Below are 27,479 nucleotides of genomic sequence, written 5' to 3'. Positions count from 1 at the left end.
GAAAGCTGCGCAAACGTGATGAGGATCTTGTTGGGGGCCGACCCAGCGGAGCGAAGGTAGGTCCGTGGAGGAGGAAGGTTACACCGGTGTCTCTGAGTGATCCAGTAGTTGCTGATGTCACGACAGCACGTTTAAGAAGAAGCAGGGATGAGGATAGTGTCGCTACAGGGGCATTGTGACTGTGTCGTGTTTCTCCGCTGCCCGCAAAATGCAAATATACGCGTCTGTTGTCGAGAAGCGCCGTTTCGTCTTGCCGGCTCACCACAGCTTCGCTTAGGCCAACAACCACAGTGCATGGAATCTCCATGCTTTTAAATCAGTTGGTCGGAGGAGCACCTGTCATCCATGAAGTAAACGAGTGCCCTCCAAAGCACAGATGCGCAGCTGTTTTCAAGCCATCATCGTCCCGTTTTTGTCATTCTGTTGTTGCCGTGCCGCCTCCGTCATGCTGTGCTGCTGTAGCACCCTCATCATCTCTATCGTCGCGATGCCGATATCGTCGCCACTTTCTCATGCCGTCTGTGAAAATATGTAGACGGTAATTTGTGCCGCCGTCATTAAAAGCTGTTGTCGACGTTGGCAGTATACTTCGAAAGCATTGCTAGCCTGTCCGTTTGCTTTCTGAGATCCGCCGAAGCTATTCGCGGAATTTGACTATCATCTGCGATGGTTACAGGCTAAAATTTTTTTCTCTCTCAAAAGTGCAGTATAACAAGGACAGAGTAAAGAGCGAAATCGAATAAATCGCGACACTAGAGTTGCCTTTTTTTTTGTTTACAACAACGTAAAATAACCTAATGCGTGTTGTGTTGGCCTCTGTAGTCGCTAACCCTCAGGACACTTGGGATCATGATACATCTAGTCACCTCGCTCAAGCTAGTATTCAGAGCGTTCCGAAACGCAAAAACTTGATTGCTGGGACAGTTGGCAGCTTCAACTCGCTTTCTTCAATACGCCAAGAACTCGTTACAACGGCGTTTGATAGTGCTTTCCTGCAATTTTTTCAAGGGCTTATATTACTCTTCTTTTTCTTAACAGGTGTGACCACCATCCTTACGATGACGTTTCTTGCACTAGAGAGTCGAAATGATTTGCCAAAAGTTCCTTACTGCACTGCCCTGGATTACTACGTCGCCATCGGCTTTGGTTTTGTCTTCGCCACCATTGTCGAATTCGCTATCGTCCATTATTTCACGAAGGTAAGATTGTGTGGAAGAATGGCAACAATGAGTAAGTATCTCGAAATAAAAAAAATACCTTAATCCACCTTAATCGATCTTAATCGACCTTCATCCACCCTAATTCACTCTAATAGAATCACTAATCAGTCATTAATTAACTTTAGTAATCGTTAACCATATCTTATACACGGCTGGACATGCTTTGGTTTGCTTCTGGCCTACATTGGGCCACGTGATATTTTCTGTACTTCACAAGCAAGGCCGTTCTTCCAAGCAAACATAGGAAGAACGGCTTTCACCGTGAATATATAGTTCGAGCTTTAGTTTCGCACTGTGATTTTATCGTTTGACTTTTCTACACAGGCATTGCAGTACGTGGTCGTAACAAAACTTTTCTATGATGTTAGCTGAGCGCGTGGTCATGCTGTCCTATAACACGTGAGGAATTTTGGACAATCGAGAGGCTGAGGTACAGAAAAATATGAAAAGGCGGTAGTGAGGGAAGTGGATAGAGCAAAGGCGCAGCCTAACTTAATAGCCTAAAGCTGCTTTCAGGGGCGCCACTCGACTTTGTAAAGTTCTAGAATACAGGAGACCTTTTTAAAGAAAATGGTGGAGGAAGGACGGGTGTGATTACAACATGCGTGTGAAAATCCGTAACTGTTGACGCCTTGTGGGTACAATTTAAACAACACGTGATGCATTGCATCACAAATTTTATCCCTTTGAAAAAGAAGGTAACATGCAAGCACAATCCGTGGATTACTCGAGAAATAATCCACATGAAACGGAAAATTAATAGGTTAAGGCAACGAAATGGTCAACGACCAAACTCAGAACTAAAGGTAAACATAATTTCGCTAACAAAACAATTAAAGAATAAAGTACGCGAAGCTAGGAAACGATTTTGTGGCAATACACTTAACAACTTTATTAAAAATTCGCCGGCCAAGTTCTGGAGGTATTTAAACAGAAAGCATGTTACTGCTAGTTCGCCTACACGTGGAAAGCAGCAAGCTGACTCATTTAACAATTACTTCCAGTCGATATTCACCGCCGATAACGGTGTTTTAGGAACATTAGCGTGCTATAGTAATGAGTCTACACAACTTTCTGGCGCTCCGGCCATAAGTGTACCTGGGATTCTTTCTCTGTTGTTGAACCTAGATGAAAGAAAGAGTTGTGGTCCTGACGGAATTTCAAACTGCTTTCTTAGGCGCTATGCCGAACCAATCAGTGAATATCTCTACCTCATATTTTCTAAGTCACTTCAGGACAGCTGTCTGCCCGCTGAATGGAAGGTAGCAAAAATTGTGCCTATTCACAAATCAGGCGACGTAACGTCCCCGTCCAATTACCGGCCTATATCCCTCACATGTACCTGTTGTAAAATTCTTGAGCATATCTTGTTAAAATTTCTTAAAGAACATACTGAGACTAAAAACATCATTCACCAAAACCAGCATGGCTTCAGAGCAGGGTTGTCCACTGTTACCCAACTGGCAGAAATCTTTCATGACCTCGCAGAGGGAATCAATCATCAAAGTCAAACTGATATAATTTTCCTTGATTACTCAAAGGCTTTTGATCGCGTGGCACATGCTAAACTGAATTTCAAACTAAACAAAATACTTGGCGATGGTCCCGTTACGAGGTGGATAGCCAGCTACTTATCGGAACGCCGACAATATGTGCAATACAATGACCATGCTTCTGATATCGTTCCGGTCATTTCTGGCGTGCCGCAGGGCTCTGTGCTAGCACCATTTTTGTTCATTTTATACATAAACGACATAACATACCACGTTGATGTGAAGGTGCGTCTCTTTGCGGATGACTGCGTGCTGTACCAAACAATAAACACTCATGCAGACCAAATAAGGTTAAACACAGCTTTCGGCAACGTCATAAAGTGGTGCAATACATGGCAAATGGCAATCAACATGGAAAAAACTGTAGTGATGTCTGTCACAAATAAGAAAACAAAACTTAATTTCCCTTACGGTACTGGCAACGGCGTTCTCAGAACAGTAACTGAAAAGAAATACCTTGGTGTGATTATTTCGGATAATCTCAGCTCTAAAACCCAAGTACAAAACATTACCAAAAAAGCAATGAACAATTTATACTTCCTTAAGCGCACCTTGCGCTTTGCGACTTCAGATACCAAGTTACTCGCATATAAAGTCCTTATCCGTCCAATCTTGGAATATGCAAACGTCGTCTGGTTTCCATATATGCAAAAAGATGTACACATGCTCGAATCAGTTCAACGAAAAGCTGTTCGTTTTATCTACCATAGATACCGGCGCACTGATTCTCCCACAGAGCTGCTTTCCAACGCAAGCCTAGACACCTTATCAAGCCGCGTCACGCTCCATAGGCTCAAGTTTCTTTATCAATTAATTCATAACGCATTTAACATGGATCCTGCTACTTACATTAGTTTTAATCGTTCTAGAGAAACACGTCACAAGCATGACTTTACGATTAATGAATACTCTTGTGCTAACAACACATATTACTTTTCCCTTTTCCCTCGAGCCATAAGAGAATGGAACGGCCTAGATAAATCTATAACTGCGCAGGATTCCTTGAAAAAGTTCGCTGAGCTCGCTGCCTTGTCAGTCTTGACAACAATCCAGACCTGATGATCACGTTCAGACTGTATTGATTTTGTGTTGTTGCCCACTCGGTGCGTAACTGGCATATTACTATACTGTATACTGTTTGTATTATTGCCCGCTTGATATGTAACTGGCGTATTACTGTACTGCACTGTATTCCTGTATCTTGCTGATAAATCCACTCCTGTAACAGTCCCAGTGGGACTAACAGTATGTTAAATAAAAAAAAAAAAAAAAAAAATGGTGTTGGCTTTTGTCCGAAGCAGCAACTATGCACATGTGCTCCGACATGTAGAAAGAAACGAATGTTCACTAAAAGTCAAGTGGAGAGAAAATAGTTGATATTTACTGTTTATAGGCCTTTACATAACTGAATTAACACGGCAAGCTGGGCGAGTTGGTGATTGAACATAACGTCTTAAAGTAGTTCCGGTGTTGTTGTTGCACTGGAGTACACCAGTTCCAGTCAACTTTACAAAAAGGAACAACAGACCAGAAATAAGGTTAATCACCAGTTCAGAAACGGTCAAATACCGCATCTGTTTCTCCCAGAGAGATAAGGCATTGTTTTATATTTCATATATCGATTGAGCTTTTACGCTCACGTGTGTATTGCTAACCAGAGTGCCTCTTGACGCCGTTCTACTCGCCAAAAACACGGGAATATTTGACGCTCAAACACTGTCGCTCGCTTGACGCGTTGTCGCAGGTTGGAAGCGGAGAGTTCTATTACTGCCCGGAGATGGAAACCGAACGCATGAGAGCGTCAACGGAAGACAGCGGTGATGAAGAAAGCGGTAGCGACGAGCAGCAGCCTTTAGAATCTGCGGCCTACAGGGAGGCCGGAGATCACTGCCAGAGGTTGCATCCTAAGAAGATGATCTCGTTACCAAGCAACGTAAGTACTTGTTGCTTAGTTCATTATTTATAGATTAACGTCACATCCGCGGTAAAAAAAAAAAACAAAAAAAAAGAAAACAAAGGAGCATAATGAAGAATGGCGCTCAAAATGACTTTACAATATTTCGTTTCCGGCCCTGCACGAGTGAGCGTACTCTAGTATGTAGATGCGTTTGTCATAAATTCTTCGTTCCTTAGACGTTAGTGTGTCATACGTAATAATGCACTGCTTTGAAGCACAAAGATGACTAAAGATTTACTTCAGAACTGCACACACAGCAAGTTCGAGCGTTCGAGCACTGTGAGACGTGTGTACCGTTTTGAAGTCGTTTTCGCGCTACAGGGCAGCATGCTCATCCAAAACAATGTGTAACGAACTTACTCCAGTTGCAGCATACAGGCCTACAGCGATGTGGGTATTGGGCATAACTTGTATTTCTATAACGATGGGAAAAGAGCGCCGAGGAACGCTGATCAATTGGATATAATAGCTTTTATTCCGTTGTGACTTTGGAAGGAAGAGCAGGATGAAAACTTCACGCGGACATGCTCTACTACAAAAAAATAGGAAAGGAAAAAAAGAACACGAATCAATATTGTACGAGACGCTACGGCGAGGTGTTCATCTTGTTTTTTGAAGTTGGTTTCCAAATGATCGTGGTGATGTCAGCTGTAGGAGAGCCCACGGAACGAAACTTGGCTCGGTGCCCTTCGTCTAGAAGAGCGCTTCAAGCAGACGCCGTGGCATTTCACCATGTGTCGAGCGAGCAATGCCGCGATATCAGGGAAAATAGTAGGGACCAATGTCGCTCCGGAATCCTTTTGAGAGCGACAGCTGTCGCACACATATTATGCAGCGCTTCCCTTGTGCAGGCTGTCTATCCTTTCCTTTTCGTGGTAGAACAGATGCGACCGTGCAAAGCACTGCGCGTTGGTTTCCCAGGCAGACGCGGACAAACGGAAGAGCGAAGGTGCACGTCTCGTCAGCCTGCCCAGGCATGTGCACTGATGCAGTGCCGACACCATGTGCACCATGGCTTGTTCCCGGCGATGGCGCATGTTGTCGGTGCCTTCATGTGGCTTAGTGTTAAGTGACCGAAAAACCGACGTTCCCTTCATTTTTACTTTGCCTGGTACCTACTGCGAAATGGTATCTAGTGCCTTCATCGTTGAAGTTTCATGTAGAGAGGGAGAGAGAGAGAGAGAAAGAAAGAAAGAGAAGGCAAGGAGGGGAAAGGCAGGGAGGTCAATCAGACGAGCGTCCGGTTTGTTACCCTGCATTGGGGGTAAGGCGACGGGGGAGTAGTAGGAGGGAAAATAGGGAGAAAATGACAAAGTGAGCACTGCGCGCAAGTTTCACGTAGCCAGCCTAATAAGTGTAAGTCGGTGAAAGGGAGCTGATTTTCACCGAGCGGAAGATGGACTTGTAGTGTCTATATGTGGCAATTACTCAATGCTGGCGCCTCGTTGCGTCATCGTTAGCATTATCGCGTGGCTAGCCTGTTGGTAGGGGAGCCGGCTTGCGTCACTGTCGTAGCGTTAACATGTGCTTACTTATGCTCTTCGGGAAAGAGAGGACAGAAATATGGGAGTAAAAGGTGAGAAGAGAGGAGAAAAAGAAGGGCGTTAGGCCTTTCCAGCGGCTGTTGCTAGCCTTCTTCCTACCTTGCTTTTTTATATTTTATGCGTCGAAATCAATATTGTTATTAATTACTATCATTATTACTTACGCGAGCGACGAATGATAAAGTTGAGCTAGAAACATGTTTGTAACGTTATGCTACATCTTTGGAGAATATCCTGACCTGCTTCGCAATTTTAAGGAGTTAAGCAGCGGGTTGCAAAACTAGTCGGGATGATTACTTAGGTTGCACTGCATCTTTGAAAAGGGCAACTGGATACGGTGAGTACAGAAAAATATCAGATTTTCGGCATTGTACTGAATGCGAGTTTTCGGAAGATGCTGACTTCTAACGTTTCAGCGGAGTACTCAATATTTCTGTTATATCGAAAAAAGCGAAAACCAGAAAAACTGAGGATGCGAGAAGTGTTACTACTGCACAACCATTTGCGAGTTTCTTGAATTACACAGCTTGAAAGACAACCAAGTCTCTGTGAGCACGTAACACCGTAAACGCAATTCTCAAGCCTAGATGTACGTTGAGCGTTCGGTTTGGGTCAGTACTAACACGTAATTGAACGTAATTACAACGCCACAAATTATGTTAGTGACAACAGGTTTAACTTTACCAAAAGTCAAAATTTCGCTCAGACACAAATGCAACCCAAGTATGAAACGTGCTAACATAGGTTATAACGTAGACGTTTGATATAATGCAGATTTTAGATTTAACGTATTTTTGGTAACACAAATTTAACAGGGGGAACTTGAAGTTGCGAGAAAACAACCGCATGCTTGTACAGGGAGAACTTGCCAGTAATCATTGCAGCCGCATATGTACGGCCAGAACTAAATACCCATTCTCCCATCCCTCAGTGTAGGGTAGCCAACCAGACTATTGACTGGTTAACATACCTGCCTTCCTGTATTCTTCTCTCTCTCTCTCTCTCTCTTTGAAAAAAGAAATGGAAGATCGAGTTATCAAAGCATGTACTTTGACTGGTGTCAGCAGCATTCAGGTCGAAATTTCCTACACTGGCATTGATTTGCACGCCACAGAAGACGTCGATAGAGAAGTCAGCGGATGCCGCCGGCAAAGACGAGCCACTTGAAGCGCCAGCAGTTATTATGCCGAGACGACAATGTAGCCATCCGCAAAACCGTTGGCAGGTACATAAATGTCCACCACGCTGGATGAGGCGGACGGCCCTCCGACACAGGTTTTTCGGGACAGATCGATGAAACGACAAAGAGTACCGGTAAACAGATGCGACATGGAAGAGGGCACGGTGTGTCTACACAGCAGCCAGACGGTATCGGACAGATGCGGCGTGACACGCACAAGAGGCCGCCATCATTATTCGCCTGTACGTAACAGCCCTCGCCTCTCGCGCAGACGACGAGCTTTTCCTTCATAGCCTCCGGCAAGGCGGCAGCAGTTTCGTATTTGTTTCATTTCCTGCAATGCACATACGGGATCAGAAGCTGCTTTGTTCGCTTTAGGTTTTGACTCGATGGTCGAGATCGGGAAATTGGAGGCAATATACGTTTCCGGCTACTTGACTACAGCTTCGGGGAAAGAAAGAAAAAATAACCACACTCGCGCACAACTGCGTAACGCCTCCGCGCGATTTTATTTAACGTAGCCTTACAAGATACCACGAGCACGGCTTCTTCCGCCAACGCCACCGATATTGTGCGGAGGGGTTGTGTACGTAGACAGGAATGGAAGTACCGATTGCGACGCTTTGACGTCAAATTCGACTTAAATGCAAACAAAAAGAGAAAAAAAGAGAAGAGAGATAAAAAAACTGCAATTTTGCATAGCATGACACTGCTGTCCTCTTTCCAGAAAATAAAAAGTAAGCAAGAGTCAGAATATTTGATTGTGATAACCGTATTGATGCCGTCACGTTCACGCCATCAGATAAGTCTGATACAGCGGGTCATTTGAATAAAGGGCTCGAGCGCATTGGTTGAACATAGATTCACATCATGCCGTCACCAGAAAAAAAAAGTAAATTCCACACGTCAACGCTAGTAGTACGTCTACGCCATGCGGAAACGCTTTACTATATATATATATATATATATATATATATATATATATGGTAACGGTAACATGCTCTCGTAAGGCTGAAGCGCTTGAGCGTTTTTTGCCGCCGTTCAGCGTAACGAACAGACGGCGTCCCGACACTTCGCGCAGGCCATCTATTGCACCGATGCCGAACGACCCGAAGCCACGGTGGCCTTCGTCGAGTCTCCCGACTCCACGCCTCCCGGGGACGCGGTAGCGGCCGGCTCGCTCAACGGCCGGCTCGAAGCTGCCGCCGATCAGCCCGCGTACCCCGCGCAGCGGGGGTCGACGAGGCGCACCTCGATACGCGGCGGCAGCAGGAGGAGCCTGAGGCAGCGAGACCACCGTCGCCAGAGGCGGCCGTCGATGATCGCCCGGCGCCGCATGTCCAGCCAGATCCAGGAACTGTGGATCAACAGCGTCAGCAAGGTCGACAGGGTCTCCAGGGTCGTCTTCCCGCTGGCGTTCATCGTGGTCAACACGGTGTACTGGCTCACGTACTTCCGAGACGACGAGGACAGCTGATGGCGTCGCGTCCGCGGGCGCGTCGCCCCCGAAGCGGCACGCCTGCACGCGCGCTTGCTGCTCGTCGAACTCGCGCGCCCGGTGATGGCGCGCGAGGCCGTACGCGGGTGATCGTTGATAAATTTCTTCGCGTTCTAGCTAACTGGTTATGAGAAAGGGGTCATTCGAGGAAAACGCTACAGATAGTGAGCTTGTACTTCTTTCGCGCGTGGTATTTGAAACCAGGTGGATGCGAGGAAGCGACGAACGAAAGTAAAAAAAAAAAAGAAAAGAAAAGCGCTAAAGAGCACTCGAGGTGGTTCAAGGCATTGCTTCAAACATACGAGACAAATAAAGTCGTGATATTGTTATCGGACAGGAAACCTCGTGCGCATTTAAGGAAACGTCTGCTTCGTAGGAAGAACGCGCCTAACGCGCCGTTGGCCCCGAGTGCCCTCTGCCATCGCGATGTGTCATGAATATTAGTGGGTGGCACGTTCATTAGCTCGAGTTAGCTGATCTATACATACATCTCATCACGTTCGAGCTCGTGGTTTGTACAACATTAGAGCGCTGACTGAATTGCCCGCTGTGAACGACTTCTCCGCTATTGCCGGTATCAGATACTCGGCGGGATGGATGATAAGAAGGGGCCAGAATGTGATTAATAGAATCCTCACAAAATGCAGTCTCTGGGTCATGTATACGTGACCTCTGCAGCCCTTGTGCGCGATTACTTAAGAACCATGTCAAGGGGGTCTAGTCGGTCATCAATTGTTATAATGGGACCAGCTACAATACTGGATACCATGGTGTTAGGACATGATGCCATGCTTAGGTTTTAACTACGTGCAAATTTCATCATCCATAGCCCATCGCCGTTCTTATCGCACACTCTGGCGTCTTTCACGGCACCAGGTTCCAGCGACGGGGCAGTTATGGCATGAAAAAAGAATTCCTGTGGAACGAGCTTCCCTCGACACACTTAACATCGTGCATATTTCTGGTATAGTCGCGTGGCGTGTTATCATGTCAGCGATAAGGAGTCTTCAGATTTTTGTGGAGCTTTTTTAGATAGCAGAGACCACATTGTATTCCCTTCCGCACCCTATCTTCGCTTTTCATTATTTGTGATACACGAGAGAGCACACACGTGAAAGGCAAATACCATACGACATGACTCGACCGCATCACTACGAGCGCTGACAAGCCGTGACATTGATTAGCAGTCGTGCGTTTGAGTTAATTGAACACGAAGCAAAACGCTTGTCTAGTGCTGCCCAAAGAAAGAAACACAAATGGTGGAAACTCTACGTTGGTGTAATCTGGCAACTCCCGTGACCATCTTTCCACAGTGACCAAATAGAACTTGCTAGCCGTCCTCAATTTTGTAGTCGTGATTGAAAAGTTGAAAAAGAATATCTATATATATATATATATGTTACGTGTTTGTTATATGCAGTGATATAGTTACATATAATTTATATGCTCTACTTCGAGGCATAAATACTAAGTACGTTGACGTTTATGCACTGACAGATGTTTTTTCTTCTTGCTGCCCTGACTTGACGAAAACTGTCGTCACAGTGTCGCAACGATGTTTCAGAGAGAGTCTGCCATTGAGGCAAATAGGCAGCAGCAAAATAGACAGCTGAACGAGATGGCGTTTAAACACGGCGCAGGTGAGACAGTGCGCGTAAAAGACAGACAGAATACCACACGAGCATTTGTTTGGACATTTTAAGCATGCAATTTCACCTTTGAACAGCACTTACCCTGCAGCAAGTCTGAAAAGAAAATGGCAGTTTCGCCCGAAGAGCGAAGCATTCGCAGTGATAACAAGATGCTCCTTTTGTTCGGGGCCTCGACCGTGGGATTCAGCCACAGGGATGTTTGCTCCGCACTTAAGAAATTTCTTATGGAGTCCAACTGAATGCACGGTTACATTTATATATATGTATTTTCTTGTGAGTCCTCTTCAACTAATGATTACTGATTCTTCCTACTAGTATTGCTTTCATTTTAAGCATGCAATTTCACCTTTGAACAGCACTTACCCTGCAGCAGTTCTGAAATTTTAGTTGGGATTACAGCTTGGAATTATCTGCCCATTTCTCTTCCAAGTGCCCATATTGAGTAGGAGCGCCACGAGTCAGATAGATAACAAAGATAACAACCGCTCCTTGAACGGTGTTCAAGCTACACGCGGGTGCGACATATTGGCGCCACGCAGCACGCAAGGCAGCTCCTGCCAGGTGGACGGAACAAGGATAGATACACGAATATTTCTAGCCCTGTCACGCAGACGCTAGGTATAATTACGGTGAGCTCAGCGTCTCCAACGGTTCCTTTTTCCTTCATTTTTTCCCCCCGGTTTTCGTTAAGATCTACGTTTCCAATTAAATTGTTTGTACTCTGAATAGCGGGGGTAGAATATAATGAAAGGAAATTCACGATTTTTTAGTTGCCTTTGACCCGGGGCCTTCAACTACCACTGCTCGCCTGCGCTTCATGAGGCCGCGCAGAACTAATCAGGCATGTTAACAAGACAGTAAAGATACTTGTTGAGAGATGTGGGGGGGGGGGGGTTACATCCAGGTTGGTATTGATTACACTTCTATAATTGAATATAGGTTAGTTTGACTGGAAGCTTGTGTTCCGTACGCAGGCGGGACAGCACAGTGAAAGGCAGTTGGCAAGACCCCCCCCTCCCATCTTTCATTTCCCGCATCAGTTGCCTGTGAGGTCACAAGTTGGGTCAGTGTTCTCTAAGAGTTTCTAAAAAGTAAGATTTATGAAAAACGAAAGTAAGCTTACATTGAACATGCCTAAATTCGTGGTCTTTTCCTACGACTTCCTTTTTATTTTTTTATTACTCGCCCCCAGTACAGGGTAGAGAGCCGGACGTGCAGTCTGGTCCGCTAAAAAAAAAAAGAAAAAAAAAAGAAGAAACAAGGAGGAGAGAAAAAAAAAAAAAACAGCTTCAGGTGAGATCACACCGGCGGTCAATTTAATCAAAAGATAAGGTGAAATCAGTGTCTTAAGAGTGACGTCACGAGCTTTGCAGTATGCTTGACGTGCGAAATGCAACAAGAGAAACACTTGTCTTCAGCTTATCCACTTATAATGACCCCCTTCAGCCAATGAAAAATCGGCACACAGAGTTTCAAATCATAATCGGCAAGTCTAAGCTGATTTAATGTTCATCTTTGGAGTGTCAGGGCTTTGGCCGAAATGATGGGGCAAGAAAGATTTAAACGACCTATAGTCTTTCATATGGAAGGCATGTTCGCTGATGGGCACAGCTTTCATAAAGTTACTTGGGCTTGCGCAAACATGTCGAAGCGCCTTCTGACATTCCCCCCCCCCCCCCCCCCTTTTTTTTTTCAAACCCATAATTAAGGTTATTCGGGTGTTGACTAACGTATGCTCGCTAATCGCTCGTACGACTTAAGCGCCAACTCAAGCATATCCAGTTTGCATACCTTTAGGACGATACAGTGGCCTCGACACGTCCGCAACGCGAGACACCCACGCATTCCCACCGCAGCTGCGCTTAAAATCCAAATCGATACGGGTAAACAGCTTCAGGTGATATCACGCCGGAGGGTCAATTTAGTGAAGCCGCGTACTCTCATTTATGCTCTGCGTAGTCGAACGAAAATGAAGCAGTAAGGAAAAAGTTCAAGCGAGATTAACCGAACGCAGTGAAGCGGAGCGAAGGCAAGTGCCTTCATTAGGAGCTAATACCTCCAGCGACGCATGAAAATAGTTTCGGTAAGAAAAAGAAAATGCGAAGAGAAACACTAAAAGTAAAGAAAAAAGAAAGATGCGCCAAGGACTAGGTGACGATGTAGCAGTAAGAAGACAGCTCATTCTCGGCGGTTAGGGTGTTGGCACATCTTCAGCGGGGAAAATTGGTCTTTAATTGATGTGGGCAGGCTGCGGAAGAAATCCGACTGTTCGCAGGATAACATGCACCTCTATTTGACGGTGATCGTGCGTGCGCCCGCCCGGGCTGAGCTCATACGGCGGTGCTCGCTTGACGACGCAAGCGATGCGGCGTCTATTTGAGGGCATATCCTAGGGCTTATAGGGACGTTAGGCGACCATTAACCCTGCCGACAACTGTAATTCGTGATCTCTTTTACCACCGGCAAAGTGGGCTCGCTCATGCGTCCGCTACTCGCTCATTCTCGCTCTAGGCGTCTCGCTAACGTCGCCGCCAGAATGTGCTTGTCCTGCGGGCCTCTGGTCCATTCGTACGTTATTGGCACGCGCTGCGTACCATACGTAATGGTGTCAAATCAACTAGCCTTCCAGGAACGACCTTATGAAAAGTTAAATGAATGAACTGCGACTTGCGTGGTTTGATCCTTGTTCGGGGAGTCACGAATTTGGGCACGTTACTGAACGGTCTGGTGTCGTTGCCAGACTAGTACGTCATAGCAAGGTTCACGAAGATGAAAGTTGCCTGATCGGGTAGGTTCAGCTTGTCCCTTACTGATGCATTCTTACTTTCGTTTTCAACACCAAAGACAGCGGAGATAGATAAACGAAGAGGGAAAGGTAGGGAGGTTAACCAAGGACGGGACCACTTGGCTTCCCTACACTTTGGTGAGGGAGAGGGGAATTGGGAAGAATAGGTAAGAAGGAAAGATAAAAAAAAAACAAAGATTCAGTCACTGTGAACATATTCGCCCAGGAATGTCCGCTGTCACAAGCGTTTGTACAGTCCAGTCACCTTCGGGAGGCGCAAAAGAGCTTGACGTCGTGCATGAAAATATGTATAGGCCATTATTCCAGGATCTTTTCCTCCAAAAGCGCTCTATTATCCAATCAACCGGCCGAGTCTAACTTGTCGAACACTTCGTTGAGCGTCAAAGGACGCGCGGGTTGAGCAGAGAAAGTTCTCTATTGTTTTGTCGCACTTGCGCAAATTGCACGCCGCACTGTTGGCCATTCCTAATAGGAATGAATAGGCATTTGTGAATGCGAGGTCACGCCCCATGTGACACTATAAAGTTGTTTTGCGACGGGAGAGTCCAGGTGGAAGGCAAAGTCACAAGTTGCGATGGGAGAGTCCAGGTGGAAGGCGAAGTCGCAAGTTAGGGTGCAGAGAATACAAACGTGATTGAATAGTGTCGGGCTCAACACTGCGCCTTCTTGAACACCACGACTGGAGAAATATCTGTTTTTCGGGCCATTTTCTGTAAGAACAAACACATACCTCTTTGAGAGATAGCTTCTAATCTATCGAAAAATATGGCCTCCAAGTTCTGCAGTAATAAGAGCTCGGATAATGATTTCGTTAGTTACGTTTTCGTAAGCACCTTTTACCTCTAAGAACAGTGCTGTAGAGAGACGCTTCGTAGATTTCTGTTGCTGCGTGGAGGAGAGCAGAGCCCGTATTCAGAAAAAGCTCTCAGGCTAGAATTGTTCGTAAGATGAAATTCTAGCCAATCCTGACGCTGGGCATCTTATTAGCGAAGGCTGCCAGCGAATGTCAAGAAGAGTACTTGCGAGAGAAAAGCTTTGTGAATTCAGCCCCAGAGATACGATTCTCCAGCCGAGCGATCTTTAATGCCTTGAAGATAATTTTGCTTACCGCTGTCAATAAGGACTTCCTCTAAGTACAATTTGCAAAACAATGCTTTTTTATTTTACTCTCAAATGTTACATCATTGCACTCACGCTTCGTGAAGGCGAGTCTGTCGAAAGCCTAAAATTCTGTTGATGTATGCAACGGTAGACGAACTTTGCATGTAGAGATTTAGTACTTTTACAGGAGTGTACACTCACATGTAAAATGTAATCATGATTGTTTAAGTGTTCATACAGCTGAAATTTGTAATCAAGGCCTGAAAGACAATCTTTCATGCATAGATATCTACGCTAGCTGTCATATTGGTCTTTTTCTTCACATAAAGCGGAATGCATCTTAAATTTAAGTTAAAACGAATACCACTGAAGCGTCTCCTAAAACGGCCCGGCATGTCTGCACTTTCGCATGCAGTATGCAAGGTGTGTAGCGTCACAGATAAAAGCAAGAATGCACCCCGTTGTTAAACTTAGGTGTTCCGAGGTGTCTGGAAGAAACGTACGGTGCGATGTTGAAGTGATTCCTTTGGTATAGTTTCAGCTGTGTTGAACGACATTTGAAAAGTAGGAAAAATGTCACTGGACAGGTAATTAATGAAAAATACACAAGTTGTTGACTTGAAAGAATAGAAACCTCAACTTAAATACATTTGTATTACTTTTTCGGGTGCATTCGGCACACATTTACGTACACTTGATCGACGCTTCTATGACGCTTAGTTGACGCGTCAAGTTGAAATGCACAGCATATGCAGCGCAACTGCTTTGCTCGGAGGAAACGTCCCTCGTCTACGGCAAGCTTGTTCTAAACATAGGCCTGCTATGATCGCGGCCAGAAAGAAGGGACTGCCCAAGGCGATTCGGCAAAGACAGAAAGAAAACGTCTGTGAAGACCGGCACTATAGGCCGGCCACCGTTGGGAACTCGTAGTTGTCGAGACGGTGAGGACGGCGACTTACGCAAGCGCAGGAAGTTCCCTCCTCATGCGCTAATTTTCGGTTTCGAGTGGTGAATAAGCCGGAGTTAACCGCGCCAGTAGCATTACCACGTAGCAAACGGTAGCCGCGTTTGCATGAATGAGACAGTATAGCGCACCGAATTTCTCACAAGCTGCCATCCGGCGCCACGATCGCGCAGGTTGGCGGCGTCTTGCACAACATCCAAGCTGCGCTTCTCCTTAAGAAGAGCGCATCGGCAGAACACCATGCGACCGCGTTTACACGGGGAGCACCCGCCTTATTCCGAAAGAGCCAGAACACGTGTGTAGAGAACGCGTTTCGGCCCGTAAGTGGAGGAGTGGGCACGGCGGCAGCCCCATCACTTTTACTCTCTATCTCGATGCGATACGCCAACGTTTACACGCATCACGAGAGACGACTTACTCCGTCTCGAACTCCCTTGTCGAATTAATGCGATTCGCCTTCGTAGAACATTAAGAGCCTTTTACGCGAATGCGATGCTCTAGATATACGACGCGATGCGCCACTAGTCGCGTTCATGTGAATGCCGCGTATCAAACTGTACGTGTATGTAATAGACTGAGAAAGCGCTAGAAGTTTGCCACTACGATGCAAAGTGCGAATGTTGCCCAGGTTGTAAAGCTAACTATCGCATTTCTTGTTTATTGTTTATTCAATGGGAAATATTGAGGCTTTCTTTTTTTAAATATGAGAAGGGCTGTATTAAGGTAAAGTAGAATCCACCACCATTATATAGCGGGACTGAAGTTATCCGGAAGAACTCACTCAAATGCTTCTCCATGACCTATATTTAGGCATTTTTTGGACATTTCAGCTGAAAAAAACAATTGTATAGGGAGTGTTAGTCGGAAAAAGGGCTCGCAGTTTTGTTTTATTAAGTGACGTACCTTTTTTGCTTGACTTAAGACGCTTGTTATTTGGAAAATTCCTCAGTCCACCAAGAATTGTAAGTGAGGAAAGAATTTTGTTACAAACGAAACTATTAGAAACATATTAGAAATGCGAGCGTGTTATCCAAATTAAAGTGGGACATCGGCACAAGCCATCCGTCTGAGTCTATGATTGTTGCTGCTTCTTTTCTCTGCCTTTGCTGAAGCTTCACTGCTGCATGAACTCTCGGGGACACGGGAGGGTGATGAATAAATGCCTTTATTTTCTTTCCGTGGATGCGTCAGGCCGTCATTACAAGTGCCGGAATGATCAATAAAGGTTTGTTTTTGTTGTCGAACTCGCTGCTGCGTCCCTTGTTTCCCCCCACTTTCCCACTAGATAGTGCAGTCCATTGTAGTATACATCTCTGAAGCCAAGCCTGCAATACGAAGGAGAGAAATACCGAGCAATTGACATAAACGGCGATTATACGTGAAAACAGCTCGCTCGACAAGGAAGAACAAGGCTGAAACAACAATGCTGTAACAGATTTATTATTCATCTCCATACTTCGAAGTGTCACAGGTTAAGTTTTCGTTTACAACAAGAAAACAGGCTTTTGCAACAGCCTTCTCCAGAACTTGACAAAATCGCTTTTACTTCTCGAGCTTGTTCAACACTCAACGTGGGCCGTGGCGTGTGTGTGCATTATATACACTATATTTCTAATTATAAACACATACTCGGAGTAGGTCGTCAGCAGATCCGGAATAATATAAGGAACAAGAAGTTGGTGAACAAGTGAAAATATACTTTTAGTATGTTGACGCCTCGGCCGGAGGCCCGGCCTTTGTATAAGTCTGACTGAGACGAAGGCCACGGCAGCAACTTCAGCACGCTAAAAGGCATTCTCACTGGTGCATCAAGGTCTTTCTATCAACAACAGAATATTTGTGTTCTCATGACTTCAACGTCCTCGGATAAACAAATTGTTGCTGAATATAGATGACAAGAGGCTTGACTCAAGTTTGAACACTTTCGAAGCAGCCGTGGATACACATATTCAAAAATATTTACAACATAGAACCCAACGAAGAACACTGTTAAATAATGTACGACCGTTGCCCATGACAACGTTGCGCGCGAAGGCGTTAATTAGCATCTCGTTGCCCTCCAAAATTGCCGCGTCTAACCATCTCAGCATCGACATTACGCACAGCGGAGGCGCACAGTGTCAGATTTCCAGTTTCATATCGACGCTCGCGTACAACGAAACGGCGAGCCCGACGCGCATGTATAACCAAACGCGCAGTCTGTTTTTAGTGTGGTACACATTTATACAGACCGTGCACACGTACAGCTCCAAGAGCAATAGCATGCAAATGTGGAGTTACAAAAACAGTTTTGAGCGCCCTTCTCGGAAGAGCGGTCGTTGCTTACGTGGTTCCACATTACGAAACACAGCCTGCAATAACGGTTGGTTCTTTATGCATGCCGTACAGGAAGACATGAATAGGTTTGCAAGAAGGGCAAGCCGCGAGATGCCCAGTAGCGCTTTCGGGTTTTGAATCTCAGAAGCGCTGTTACTCTAGTAATCACACTTTGCAGCTCGGGAAAGCGACACCGTGAGCCGAGCTGAACCTAAGCGTGCGGTGCACTACCTGTGGTTCTCGACAACAGGTGCGCGATATTGTGAACGTGCACTGTTGTACTGCGGTTCGCGAGTACGTAAAGCTTCCGCAGAAATGCAAACCAACGCTTTCGCGGAGAGGTATGTAGTGAATGCGTTAGAGACAGCAAATTTCTCCGCTCGGTGCATAATGCGGCAAAAAAATGCTTTACAGAAAGGAAGGAAGAAAAATTTATCACAGAGAATGGTGCGATCAAAAAAATTGTAAATTCTAGTCAATCTATGCTTTCTAGAAAAGGCGTGTGGCGTGGCGTACTTTGATTGGAAAACCCGCGCGATAACGTGCATAAAAAGGAAAAACCTAGACCAGTGGTTGACATAAGCAAAGTTTATCCTAGGTTTATAGACGATTTCTCTCGCAATATGTATATATAGAGGCACACCTTTCATATAACAGGAAACAACAAACAATTAAGCTACATCTTTATTTAAGCTCTTAAGATTCATATGTTGCGGTAAATATGAATACACTTTCGTGATTACGTTACGCTGCGTTTTACACTGGCAAAGAGGTGACAAAGATGAAGGACGTCGACGGACGAAGCACTTCGTGTATCTGCGTTTTTCTTCCCTTCTTCGTCGCATTTTTGCCGGTGTAAAACTCAGCGCAACCTAATCCCGAAAGCGCACCAACTGGCGCCTTTCATTGCTTTACTTAATGACTACACCTGTTTAAGTAAGAGTAATACAATCTCACATTTAAAATAAAGTGAAGCATTTCAAAAATATTTTTCCATAAAGCTTCGCGGTTGCTGCACACTAATCATTACAATGTTCAAGTGTTGAGGGCTAGGTGAGTTGATAATGGTTCATTTCGATGGTGTTCACAGGGCACCCATGCAGTGTATGCACGAGTAAAAACCAGTGAGTTTAGTGACTGACATTCTAGATGTTTGACGACAGAAACACAACGATACCATGGCTCGTGCATTCTTCTGGAAAAAATTAAAAAGAAATGAAAAAGAAATAAATATCGCATTAGAGGCTCCTCAGAAAGAAGTACCAAGCACTACGCTGCCAAGTTGTCAAACTTGAGCTATGCTCAAACATGCGCGAAATATGTGACATAGCACACATTTCACACATTTTCCACTTGCCAGATATATCACATAAATGTTATGCATGATATCACACATACAATGTACATTGATCGACATTCAAGCATAAGCGTGGCGTAACCATCAGACTTTATTCTTGTTAGAAAATTATCTACTCAGGTTATACACAACGATAAAATTTGTTTGTAGGGCTGGAGAAAAAGAAACAGGCATCTGTTTGAGAGAAGAAGATAGATTTGGACAAATTTAATCACTGCACATACGATGCAAATGAAACAAACATTTGATTCGCCTAAAGTGATTCTATTATCTTGCACTGCACTTCAGTTCAGGCCGGTACACAATTTATGAAGCGCATGAAGTCAGGTCAACTTTCACCAGTCCTTCATATAGTGCTATGAGGAAATGAACATGCGTTTGTTTGAGCGCATAATTTTCGTAGTATTTCGTAAAAAAAGTGCAAGCGATTGTTGCACGCCATTTGGCGATAGTCACGTTATCACTCGATGCAACCAAATCAAGTACTCGAAGATAAAATGAAACCCACAGCTAATGCTACATAACGAATGCAATCAAAGTGCGTAATATATAAAAACGAAATGCTAGCAAAATTTTGCCTTTCACCAGCTCGGAAAGTGCGGACATGTTGGTGTCCAGCTGAAAAACAGCCTCACGGAATACGCGTTTCGTTGAACCCATCTCTGTTATTCAACAGCATGCCAGCTACAAATTTTGACAGTGTCTCGGTTAGCGAGCATTCTAAGTAAAAAAATAAGAAGCCTAAGAATAAGGCTGTCAAGCCCCTTTTATTTAGCCGATGCATATACAAACCCAAGCAGTGTAAGAGAAAACTTGACTATCAGCTCATAATGTAGCGAGACATTGTTCTCAAAAGAAAAACTTGCACTTAGAATATTAATAAGCTGCGAAAATTACCACTAGACCAAAACAAGACATCATGACACTTGAACTGATAAGAATGTTGACGATCAATCAGCGATTAAGCGTATAGTTTACGACGCTGCACGAAAGATCGGCGTTACTTTGACTCCTCCATGCGCCTTTTAAAAAAGACCGCTTTGTAAGGTAGCTGCTGAAACGTCAGCATGGCGCCAAACCGCAGGAACAACAGCGAGCTGATTACAACAAATATGTGACGGGATATCTTCTAGTTTCTTTTTAAAAATAGTGTTGGATATAGCACGTGTAGCGGTGTCACTGTGACTTGAAGTCATTCGAAGAACAAGAAGCCTGTACTGGATCTTGAAATGAAATATGCACCTGAACCCAGAACAATCTGACAATTATGTTGACAGTTATAATCAACAGGTTAAGAGAAAATACGCAAGTCCGTCTGGGGCGAAACAGCACAGTTACAAGGCATAATAAACCAGACAGGTGGTTTCATGAGTTCGTAAAATTATTAAGACAGTGTGACGAACAGTCGGCCATTTCAGTTATTTTTCATCTGGTTCTCACTGCACACAGATGTACGAGGACAATAAATTTTTTAAGGGTCTATATTTTTGGTAATATAGCGCGTATAGAGGCGACACTATAAGGCAAATGCTACTCATAAACCGCTGGATACCACCGTTCTAGGAAAGTTTCGACAAATGTATAGATGCTGCTGCGAACATTAATGTGGTGAAGGTATGCCAAAAGCAGTATTCAACAAAAACTGGGAGGATACAGCGAGGCACGAACCCCTGTGGTTGCCGCGCTGTTTGCATGATTACACATGTCTCGCACGCGAGTCCTCATGAGTGTACATCAGCGGAAGTTCCCGAACTTACTTCAACAGCTTGGCGTCCTTTAGTTACGCTGAAATCTGCGAATGCTAGTACTTATTAGTCTTGTCTACATGGAAACAAAGTCACTGAGACCAGAAATTCTGTTCGTAGCTTTTTTTTTCCCGTCTAAGGGACTAAAAAGGGAGCGGGCCACTGGAGAGAATATCTGTTAGGTGAATTTTACGCAAGATGGTTTCTGAATACATGAAAGTAGAGTCAAGAGAACCCAACGCAGGAATTTTCTCAAGAAGATAAAACGGTAAAAATTACAGCTACGCACCTAAAACAAACAGACAAAGTCAGGTGTGTCTGGTTCCTGCGTTCACTTGGTCCTGTGAGCACACTTAGTTCTGGAGTGCTATCGGTTCTGAGCCCTCTAATGAGCACAGCCATGACATCGACAAATGCAGAAAGCCAAATGTTCTGATTGTAAGCCCTTCAAGATAACAAACTAAACTGTACTTCACTAATTCTTTCTATTATTTCTGAGTGCCAATTAACAGCCCAGTGATCTTAATAATAATACACTGAACGAAATTTTACATAACAAACTATATTCCAACTATTTTTGCAAAAAAACTGAAGTAATGAATGGGCAGTAAACGCAGCTACTGAGATGGCTTTGCAGGTGAAATATAAGGTATGCCAACACAGCAGCACACTCCGAAGTGAGCGATTGGACCTGTCGATAGCTATCGAATGCAATAAAGATTGGCATCATAGAATACCAACATTTTTATGAAAAAACGAAAAAAAGCAGCAACGAGAGAAAACAAAATTGGCGCGCGGGTATAAGCTCAATTTTAACATACTACCAACCCCTTAACATAATTGTTGTCCCAAAAAGAGACAACACCGAGAGACTTGAGAGTCACAGTGAGCACAAGTAAGCAAAGCCTCGGTGAAAGAGCTTGTAGCGCAATGCATTAAGCAAAAGGAAAGCACAAGGCGGCGTTTCGCACACAAACTTTTCATCTCATCTGATCATCGCCTGCATTACAGTTGATACTGGGTACAAAACGTTGAATGGTTCCTTAGCAAACCAGCCGCCAGCGAATAATTGCAAATTATTACGCTACGAACTGGGCACTCATTACAAGTCTTACGACCACGCTCCCATGCAACTCCTTTTTCTTCGTCTTCTTTTTTTCCCGCACAGCATCAGACTGGAACACCCTTCCCCAGCACGTCGCTGAAATCACTTGCCCAACATCGTTCTTCGAATATGTGTCTTTACTGGATGAAAAATAATCTGCTTTTATTCCTTCTTTCTGTTTTTGTGCGCTTGCGAAATGTAGCTTTCTTGTACAGCTTTTCTGAATACCTGTGTTTCTGTTGCATCATCAACTGTACCCACCCCTTATGTAATACCCCTAGCAGAGGGGTCTTTCAGGAAATAAAATTGAACTGAACTGAAATATACTCGTATTACCGTCTGCTCATTACGGAGTGCACAAGAAATAACAGATAGAAAATGCAATAAAACTTGTCAAAAGAGAAAAGGAGAGAGAAATAAGATGCGAAAGGCAGGGATTATAATCGGAACACAACATCCTTCGACAAAAGTTGTCAAATATGTTGTATAACCCGCCGTGGTTGCTCAGTGGCTGTGGTGTCGGGCTGCTGAGCACGAGGTCGCGGGATCGAATCCCGGCCACGGCGGCTGCATTTCGATGGTGGCGAAATGCGAAAACACCCGTGTACTTATATTTAGATGCACGTTAAAGAACCCCAGGTGGTCGAAATTTCCGGAGTCCTCCACTACGGCGTGCCTCATAATCAGAAAGTGGTTTTGGCACGTAAAACCACATAATTAAAAAAAAAATTATGTTGTATCTGCCTATATACTGTACACAGCACTACGTGCCGCTCTTCTTTCAGTTGTCGTTGTCCAGAGTGCGTTGCGATGAAGATCACAACATGTGGATTGGCAATGACCAGGCACTCCGTTGTCTTGTGGACATTGTTGCCTCTTGTTGGTATACTATAAAGACTGCTATTCAGAATCAGTCACTTGAAAAACGACAGTTGTTATTGTACCTAACGTGTGACACGCCGAACAGTGTTGACCGGGGCAACGAATTAAAGTAGCGTCCAGCGCTTTTTATACAAATAGCCTATAAACTAAAATATAAGTGAGGAAGAGGCGATACATGACTGGAAGGCATTAAACTCAGGAGTATTTGTGGCAGAGAGCAGGCGCCCCTGTTTCATATAACTTATCTTCTGTTCCCTTGCTGAAGCACGCGCATACGGAAATAAAGCAAACTGCAGTCGCTATTAGGATGGTAGCTTTCTGACGGCTTGGATTCGAGGCATCACAATAAGTACACCACAAGAATAAACGGGAGAAAAGCTGCATCCCGTAAACGATTAGGTCGCGCTATGTTGATTTCAAGTTCCTAGTTGGCTAGGAACTTGAAATCAACTCACCAAAGTGCGTTCTAATGATTTTTTTTTTCGTTTCTAAACTGCGGACGAGCAAAACGAAGTACGCCGAACGCCGAGACGCTGTCACGCGTTCACAGAGCCTGCCAGGCCACTCGAAGTCTCTTTCGCCTGGTGGTAACCTTTGAGAGGCATACGCCCGCCATTTAGCTTTTACGACTACTTTCAGCCTATTGCAACCTATTGCAACCACTCCACAGAACCGAGACGCTGGAGTGTACCAAGTCAACAACAGGTAAGAAAGTTTCAAGGTATCGTTTAGGCGCGTTGACGTAAGCGTAAATTGCTCGGTGCACCGGGTTGCTTGACTGTCAAACGAAAAAAAAAAAAAACCCGCGAGAAGTGCCGAGTAAGTACATCAACACGCTTCTGCTCTGATCGTCCCTGTCAGCAAGTAAGTCAAAAATAACACGCGCAGCAATTGCATGAGGCATGTATGAGAGGTCAGGAAGGCTGAAACCACCCTTTCTGCAAGGTAGCCGCAAGAAAGTACGAGATCCGAGCGCCGCTTTACCTGAACAAAAGAAGGCCTCAGATAAGGCCTCAGTTGAAAACTGATGCAAAAACTGTCAGGGTGGACGAGCGCAACGTAAAACAACCCAAGGAATATGCTAGGTTTGATAAAGAAGGAGCGCGCTGCAAAAAATGACCGAACTCTGGCGGCCAAGCCCAATCGCCGTTCCGCGACCCGATTAAGCTCTCTGCAGGTATGCGACGAGGGAACGTCTGATGTTGGGAACGTGAGGTTCAGAACCCTCACTCTGTCTACACATTGAACGCTTCCTAGAAGGCTCGTCTCACAAGCTGCGGAGGGCATCGCCTTACTCTTCGCTGCATTCAGTCGAGCACCCCAAATGGCTCCATACTCATCAACTTTCCTCAGAAAAGCGAGGTAACTAACGCCATACCAAAGAAAAAAAGTGACGTTGCTATCTGCGTGTGCATAAATGTTAAGTTGACTTAGGCTAGAAAGCGGGAAACCGCCTGTTGCCCGAAATTCAACGATGCGTCGGAGAGGGCGTCGAGACAGACATAACGAAAATGATAGGTGATAATGAGTATCCCTGACGAACTCTAGCGGCAACAGGAAGAGGTGGAGTCATTTTACTATTCAGGAGCAGCTACGCAGACACATGTTCATACAGGAGTTCTGCAATGGACACAAAGCTCTGTGGAAAACCAAAGCAGTGTAGTATTCTAAACAAGTCGCAGTTTTCCACATGGTGGATATTTACCTGAAGTTCATCTTTACTTCGAATGCGAGGACCAACAAATGGGCTTATATAACATCTGTATGCCGACCAACAAGGTAATGCATGTAAGCACACCTCTAAATAAATAAATTCCCGCATAAACCCTGAGCATGTAATGTCGGCTTAAAGATACCTCTAAAACACACCCACCTCCTAATGGAATAGCGTATTATATATTCAACGAATTCTTTTGTTTAGCCATTCATTATATGCAAGTAGGTGTGTGGCATTGTGTGCCCATTCTCGGCCGATCGCCCAGAATGGTTATGTCACTGTGACACAAGATGTACAGAATCCTTAAATGTGGCTACATATGTGTCGCACTTCTCTGTGCATGCACCTGTCATTGTCCTTTCCTCGACAAGCATCACACATCGTCTTCGTTAACGTGACATAGCAGAGTGAAGAGAGAGAGAGAGATGCAAATGAGAGGAAGGCAGGGAGGTTAACCAGACTTAAAACGTCCGGTTTGCTACCCTGCACTAGGGGAAGGGAAAGGGGAAGTAAAGACGGAAAGAAGAGCGTGACAAAAATGAAAGCGTGAGAAAAAAAAATATGAAAAGGGACGAAATGGGGTCATTATAGTTTTTCTAATAGGCCACTGTCACGTAGAAAAGTCAACAGAGCCTTGACCGACTTTTGCTGCGACGACAGTTCATGTCGGCATTCCAAAACTGACTGTTCTGAAAGTGGCCTGTCGTCAAGGCGTGCCAACGTGGTCGCTAGTGACAGCCGGTGCGCGCTGTATCGAGGACAGTGGCAAAGCACGTGTTCGATAGTCTCTTCGCCGCCGCAGTGTCTGCAAGCCGCGCTGTCGTCCATACCGACTCGGAAGGCGAAGGATCTTGTGTAGGCGACACCAAGCCACAGTCGGCAAAGTACTGCTGTTTCGAGTCGAGAGAGTCCAGGTGGGGGTCGAAGTCGAAGGGATGGGTCCAGTCGGTGTAGACGTGTATGCTTTAAGCTGGGTGTGTTCCATAAAGTTTTGATGGCTTCATTTGCAAGCACACGAATTTTCGTTGCAGCGCCTGTTCTTGAGAATGGAATGGAGTCTTGCAAGCCCTCCTCGTGTGCAGATCGTGCTGCTGCGTCGGCATGTTCATTGCCAATTATGCCACAGTGGCTTGGAATCCACTGCAACGTGATGTCGTGTCCTTGCTCGACGAGGTGGTGAAGCAGCAGTCTGATTTCCATAACTAGTTGTTCGTGGGGTCCTCGGCGTAAGGCAGAAACCAAACAATGAAGAGCAGCCTTGGAGTCAGTGAACACGCTCCATTTCCTGGGTAGTTCTTCAGAAATTACACGAAGTGCACAACGAATAGCAGCAAGCTCCGCGGCAGTCGATGTAGTCTGGTGAGATAGTCGAATCTTTATGGTGGAAGGTTTTGCAGGAAAGATCACCGATCCTGCAGACCCATTCACCGTGGTTGAAGCGTCAGTATAAAGATGATGATGCTCGTTGTACGACTCATACAGCAAGAGCAGTGAAAGCTGCTTGAGTGCTGGAGACGAGAGTTGGGCTTTTGTTCGTATTCCTGGTACCATTAGTCGAACATTTGCTTGAGCCAAGCACCATGCTGTATAACCTGATGGAAGGTATGCACGATAAGGCAGGACTGTTTCACAAAAGGAAGCACGTGGTCGATCCTCTGGCAGTGAGGCTAGATGATGGGCAGGTGCTCTGAGCGCTTCCATGACTATATGGGTCATGGCTGGGAAATCGTGTGCAATGGCAATTGTTTCAGCCGTTGACCAACACCGCGGCAATCCAAGACACACTCTAAGTGCCTGGGCCTGTACGCTTTCGAGTGTACGGATATTACTTCTGCAGGTGTTGGTCAGCACAGGCAAGCTGTATCGCAAATACCCAAGAAAGAGCGTCCTGTACAGTTGCATCATTGCATGTACTGAAGTACCCCAGACATTTCCTCCAAGAAACTTAAACACATTAGAGATATCTGTCAGGCGCTTCTTTAGGTAGGCCACATGAGGACTCCAGCAGAGGTCACGATCAATTATTACGCCTAAGAATCGGTGCGTCCTGACATAAGGTATGCTTTGACCGTCGATAGAGACATCGTATGATCTCATTGGCTTTCGGCTAAACGCGATCAATGCGAGTGAATGTCTTATACACTGTGCACCTGTCTGACTTCGTGCTTGCAATTCGGCATAGCTTGTAAGTGGTGTAGTGCATGAACGTAAATATTGAGCGAGAATAAAGTTGCGACTTTGTAGTGAATAAAAATCACCTTGCATGAGGAAGCAGTATGCTCCATGGAATGAAAGTAAACACAATTTTACGCTTCATAGTAAGTTTTATAGGATTTAATACACACCAGTTCAGAAAGGTTCGCTTCACGTACATTCCACCATATACATAACCTGCATATTTTTTTCTTGCTCTGAATATCATAGCAACGTGACTGTGATGTTCCCGTCACCTGCTATAGCATTCCCGCATAACCCCGCATAGCTTCATTAACGAATGTTGAAGAGAGCCATGAGAAAAAGTAAATTAAGCTTAAGTCTAATGAGCTTGGCATTGGAACGGCGACGGCTAGAAAAAACGATTAGGTTAACAAACAAGGGGTAGGTTATGCAAACCAGAAGATCGCAAGAATATAGAACGCACAAGAACGAAGACGAACACAGGCATTCATTGTTGTGTCCGTGCGTGTGTGCCTGCATGTGCGCCTGCATGTGCGTATGTGTGTATGTGTGTGTGCGTGCTTGCGTGAGTGTGTGTGTGTATGTGATATGCGCTGATCTGCCCGTCCCAACGAGAGTAAACAAACTAGCGCAACATATTTCCTCATATAACAACGGAAATCGCAACGACATACCATGCTCTCCAGAGCAGGAAGCTTGGTAAA

The 27,479-nt window shown here is 45.0% G+C and overlaps 2 protein-coding genes across 2 annotated transcripts in view; one reads left to right on the top strand and one right to left on the bottom strand.

Moving 5' to 3' along the window:
* The window catches only part of LOC126537190 (gamma-aminobutyric acid receptor alpha-like), an 82,553-nt gene extending 65,834 nt beyond the window's left edge, over positions 1–16,719 (top strand). The window contains exons 9-11 of the mRNA XM_050184377.3: positions 1,039–1,199; positions 4,518–4,706; positions 8,536–16,719. Coding sequence (XP_050040334.1) covers positions 1,039–1,199; positions 4,518–4,706; positions 8,536–8,931 — 746 coding nt within the window. The 3' untranslated portion in view covers positions 8,932–16,719. The remainder of the gene's footprint in view (positions 1–1,038; positions 1,200–4,517; positions 4,707–8,535) is intronic.
* Positions 16,720–26,960: 10,241 nt separating this feature from the next.
* Positions 26,961–27,479, bottom strand: part of LOC126536683 (gamma-aminobutyric acid receptor alpha-like) — a 56,660-nt gene continuing 56,141 nt past the window's right edge. Inside the window, exon 9 of the mRNA XM_055073794.1 lies at positions 26,961–27,479. This exon is cut by the window's right edge and continues 1,197 nt beyond it. The gene's annotated coding sequence lies outside the window, so the exon portion shown is untranslated.

This window comes from Dermacentor andersoni, chromosome 4 (genome assembly GCF_023375885.2).
Source record: "Dermacentor andersoni chromosome 4, qqDerAnde1_hic_scaffold, whole genome shotgun sequence".
Taxonomy (NCBI): domain Eukaryota; kingdom Metazoa; phylum Arthropoda; class Arachnida; order Ixodida; family Ixodidae; genus Dermacentor; species Dermacentor andersoni.
Note: the sequence above shows the minus strand (reverse complement) of the source record. Positions and strands in the feature narration are given on the sequence as shown.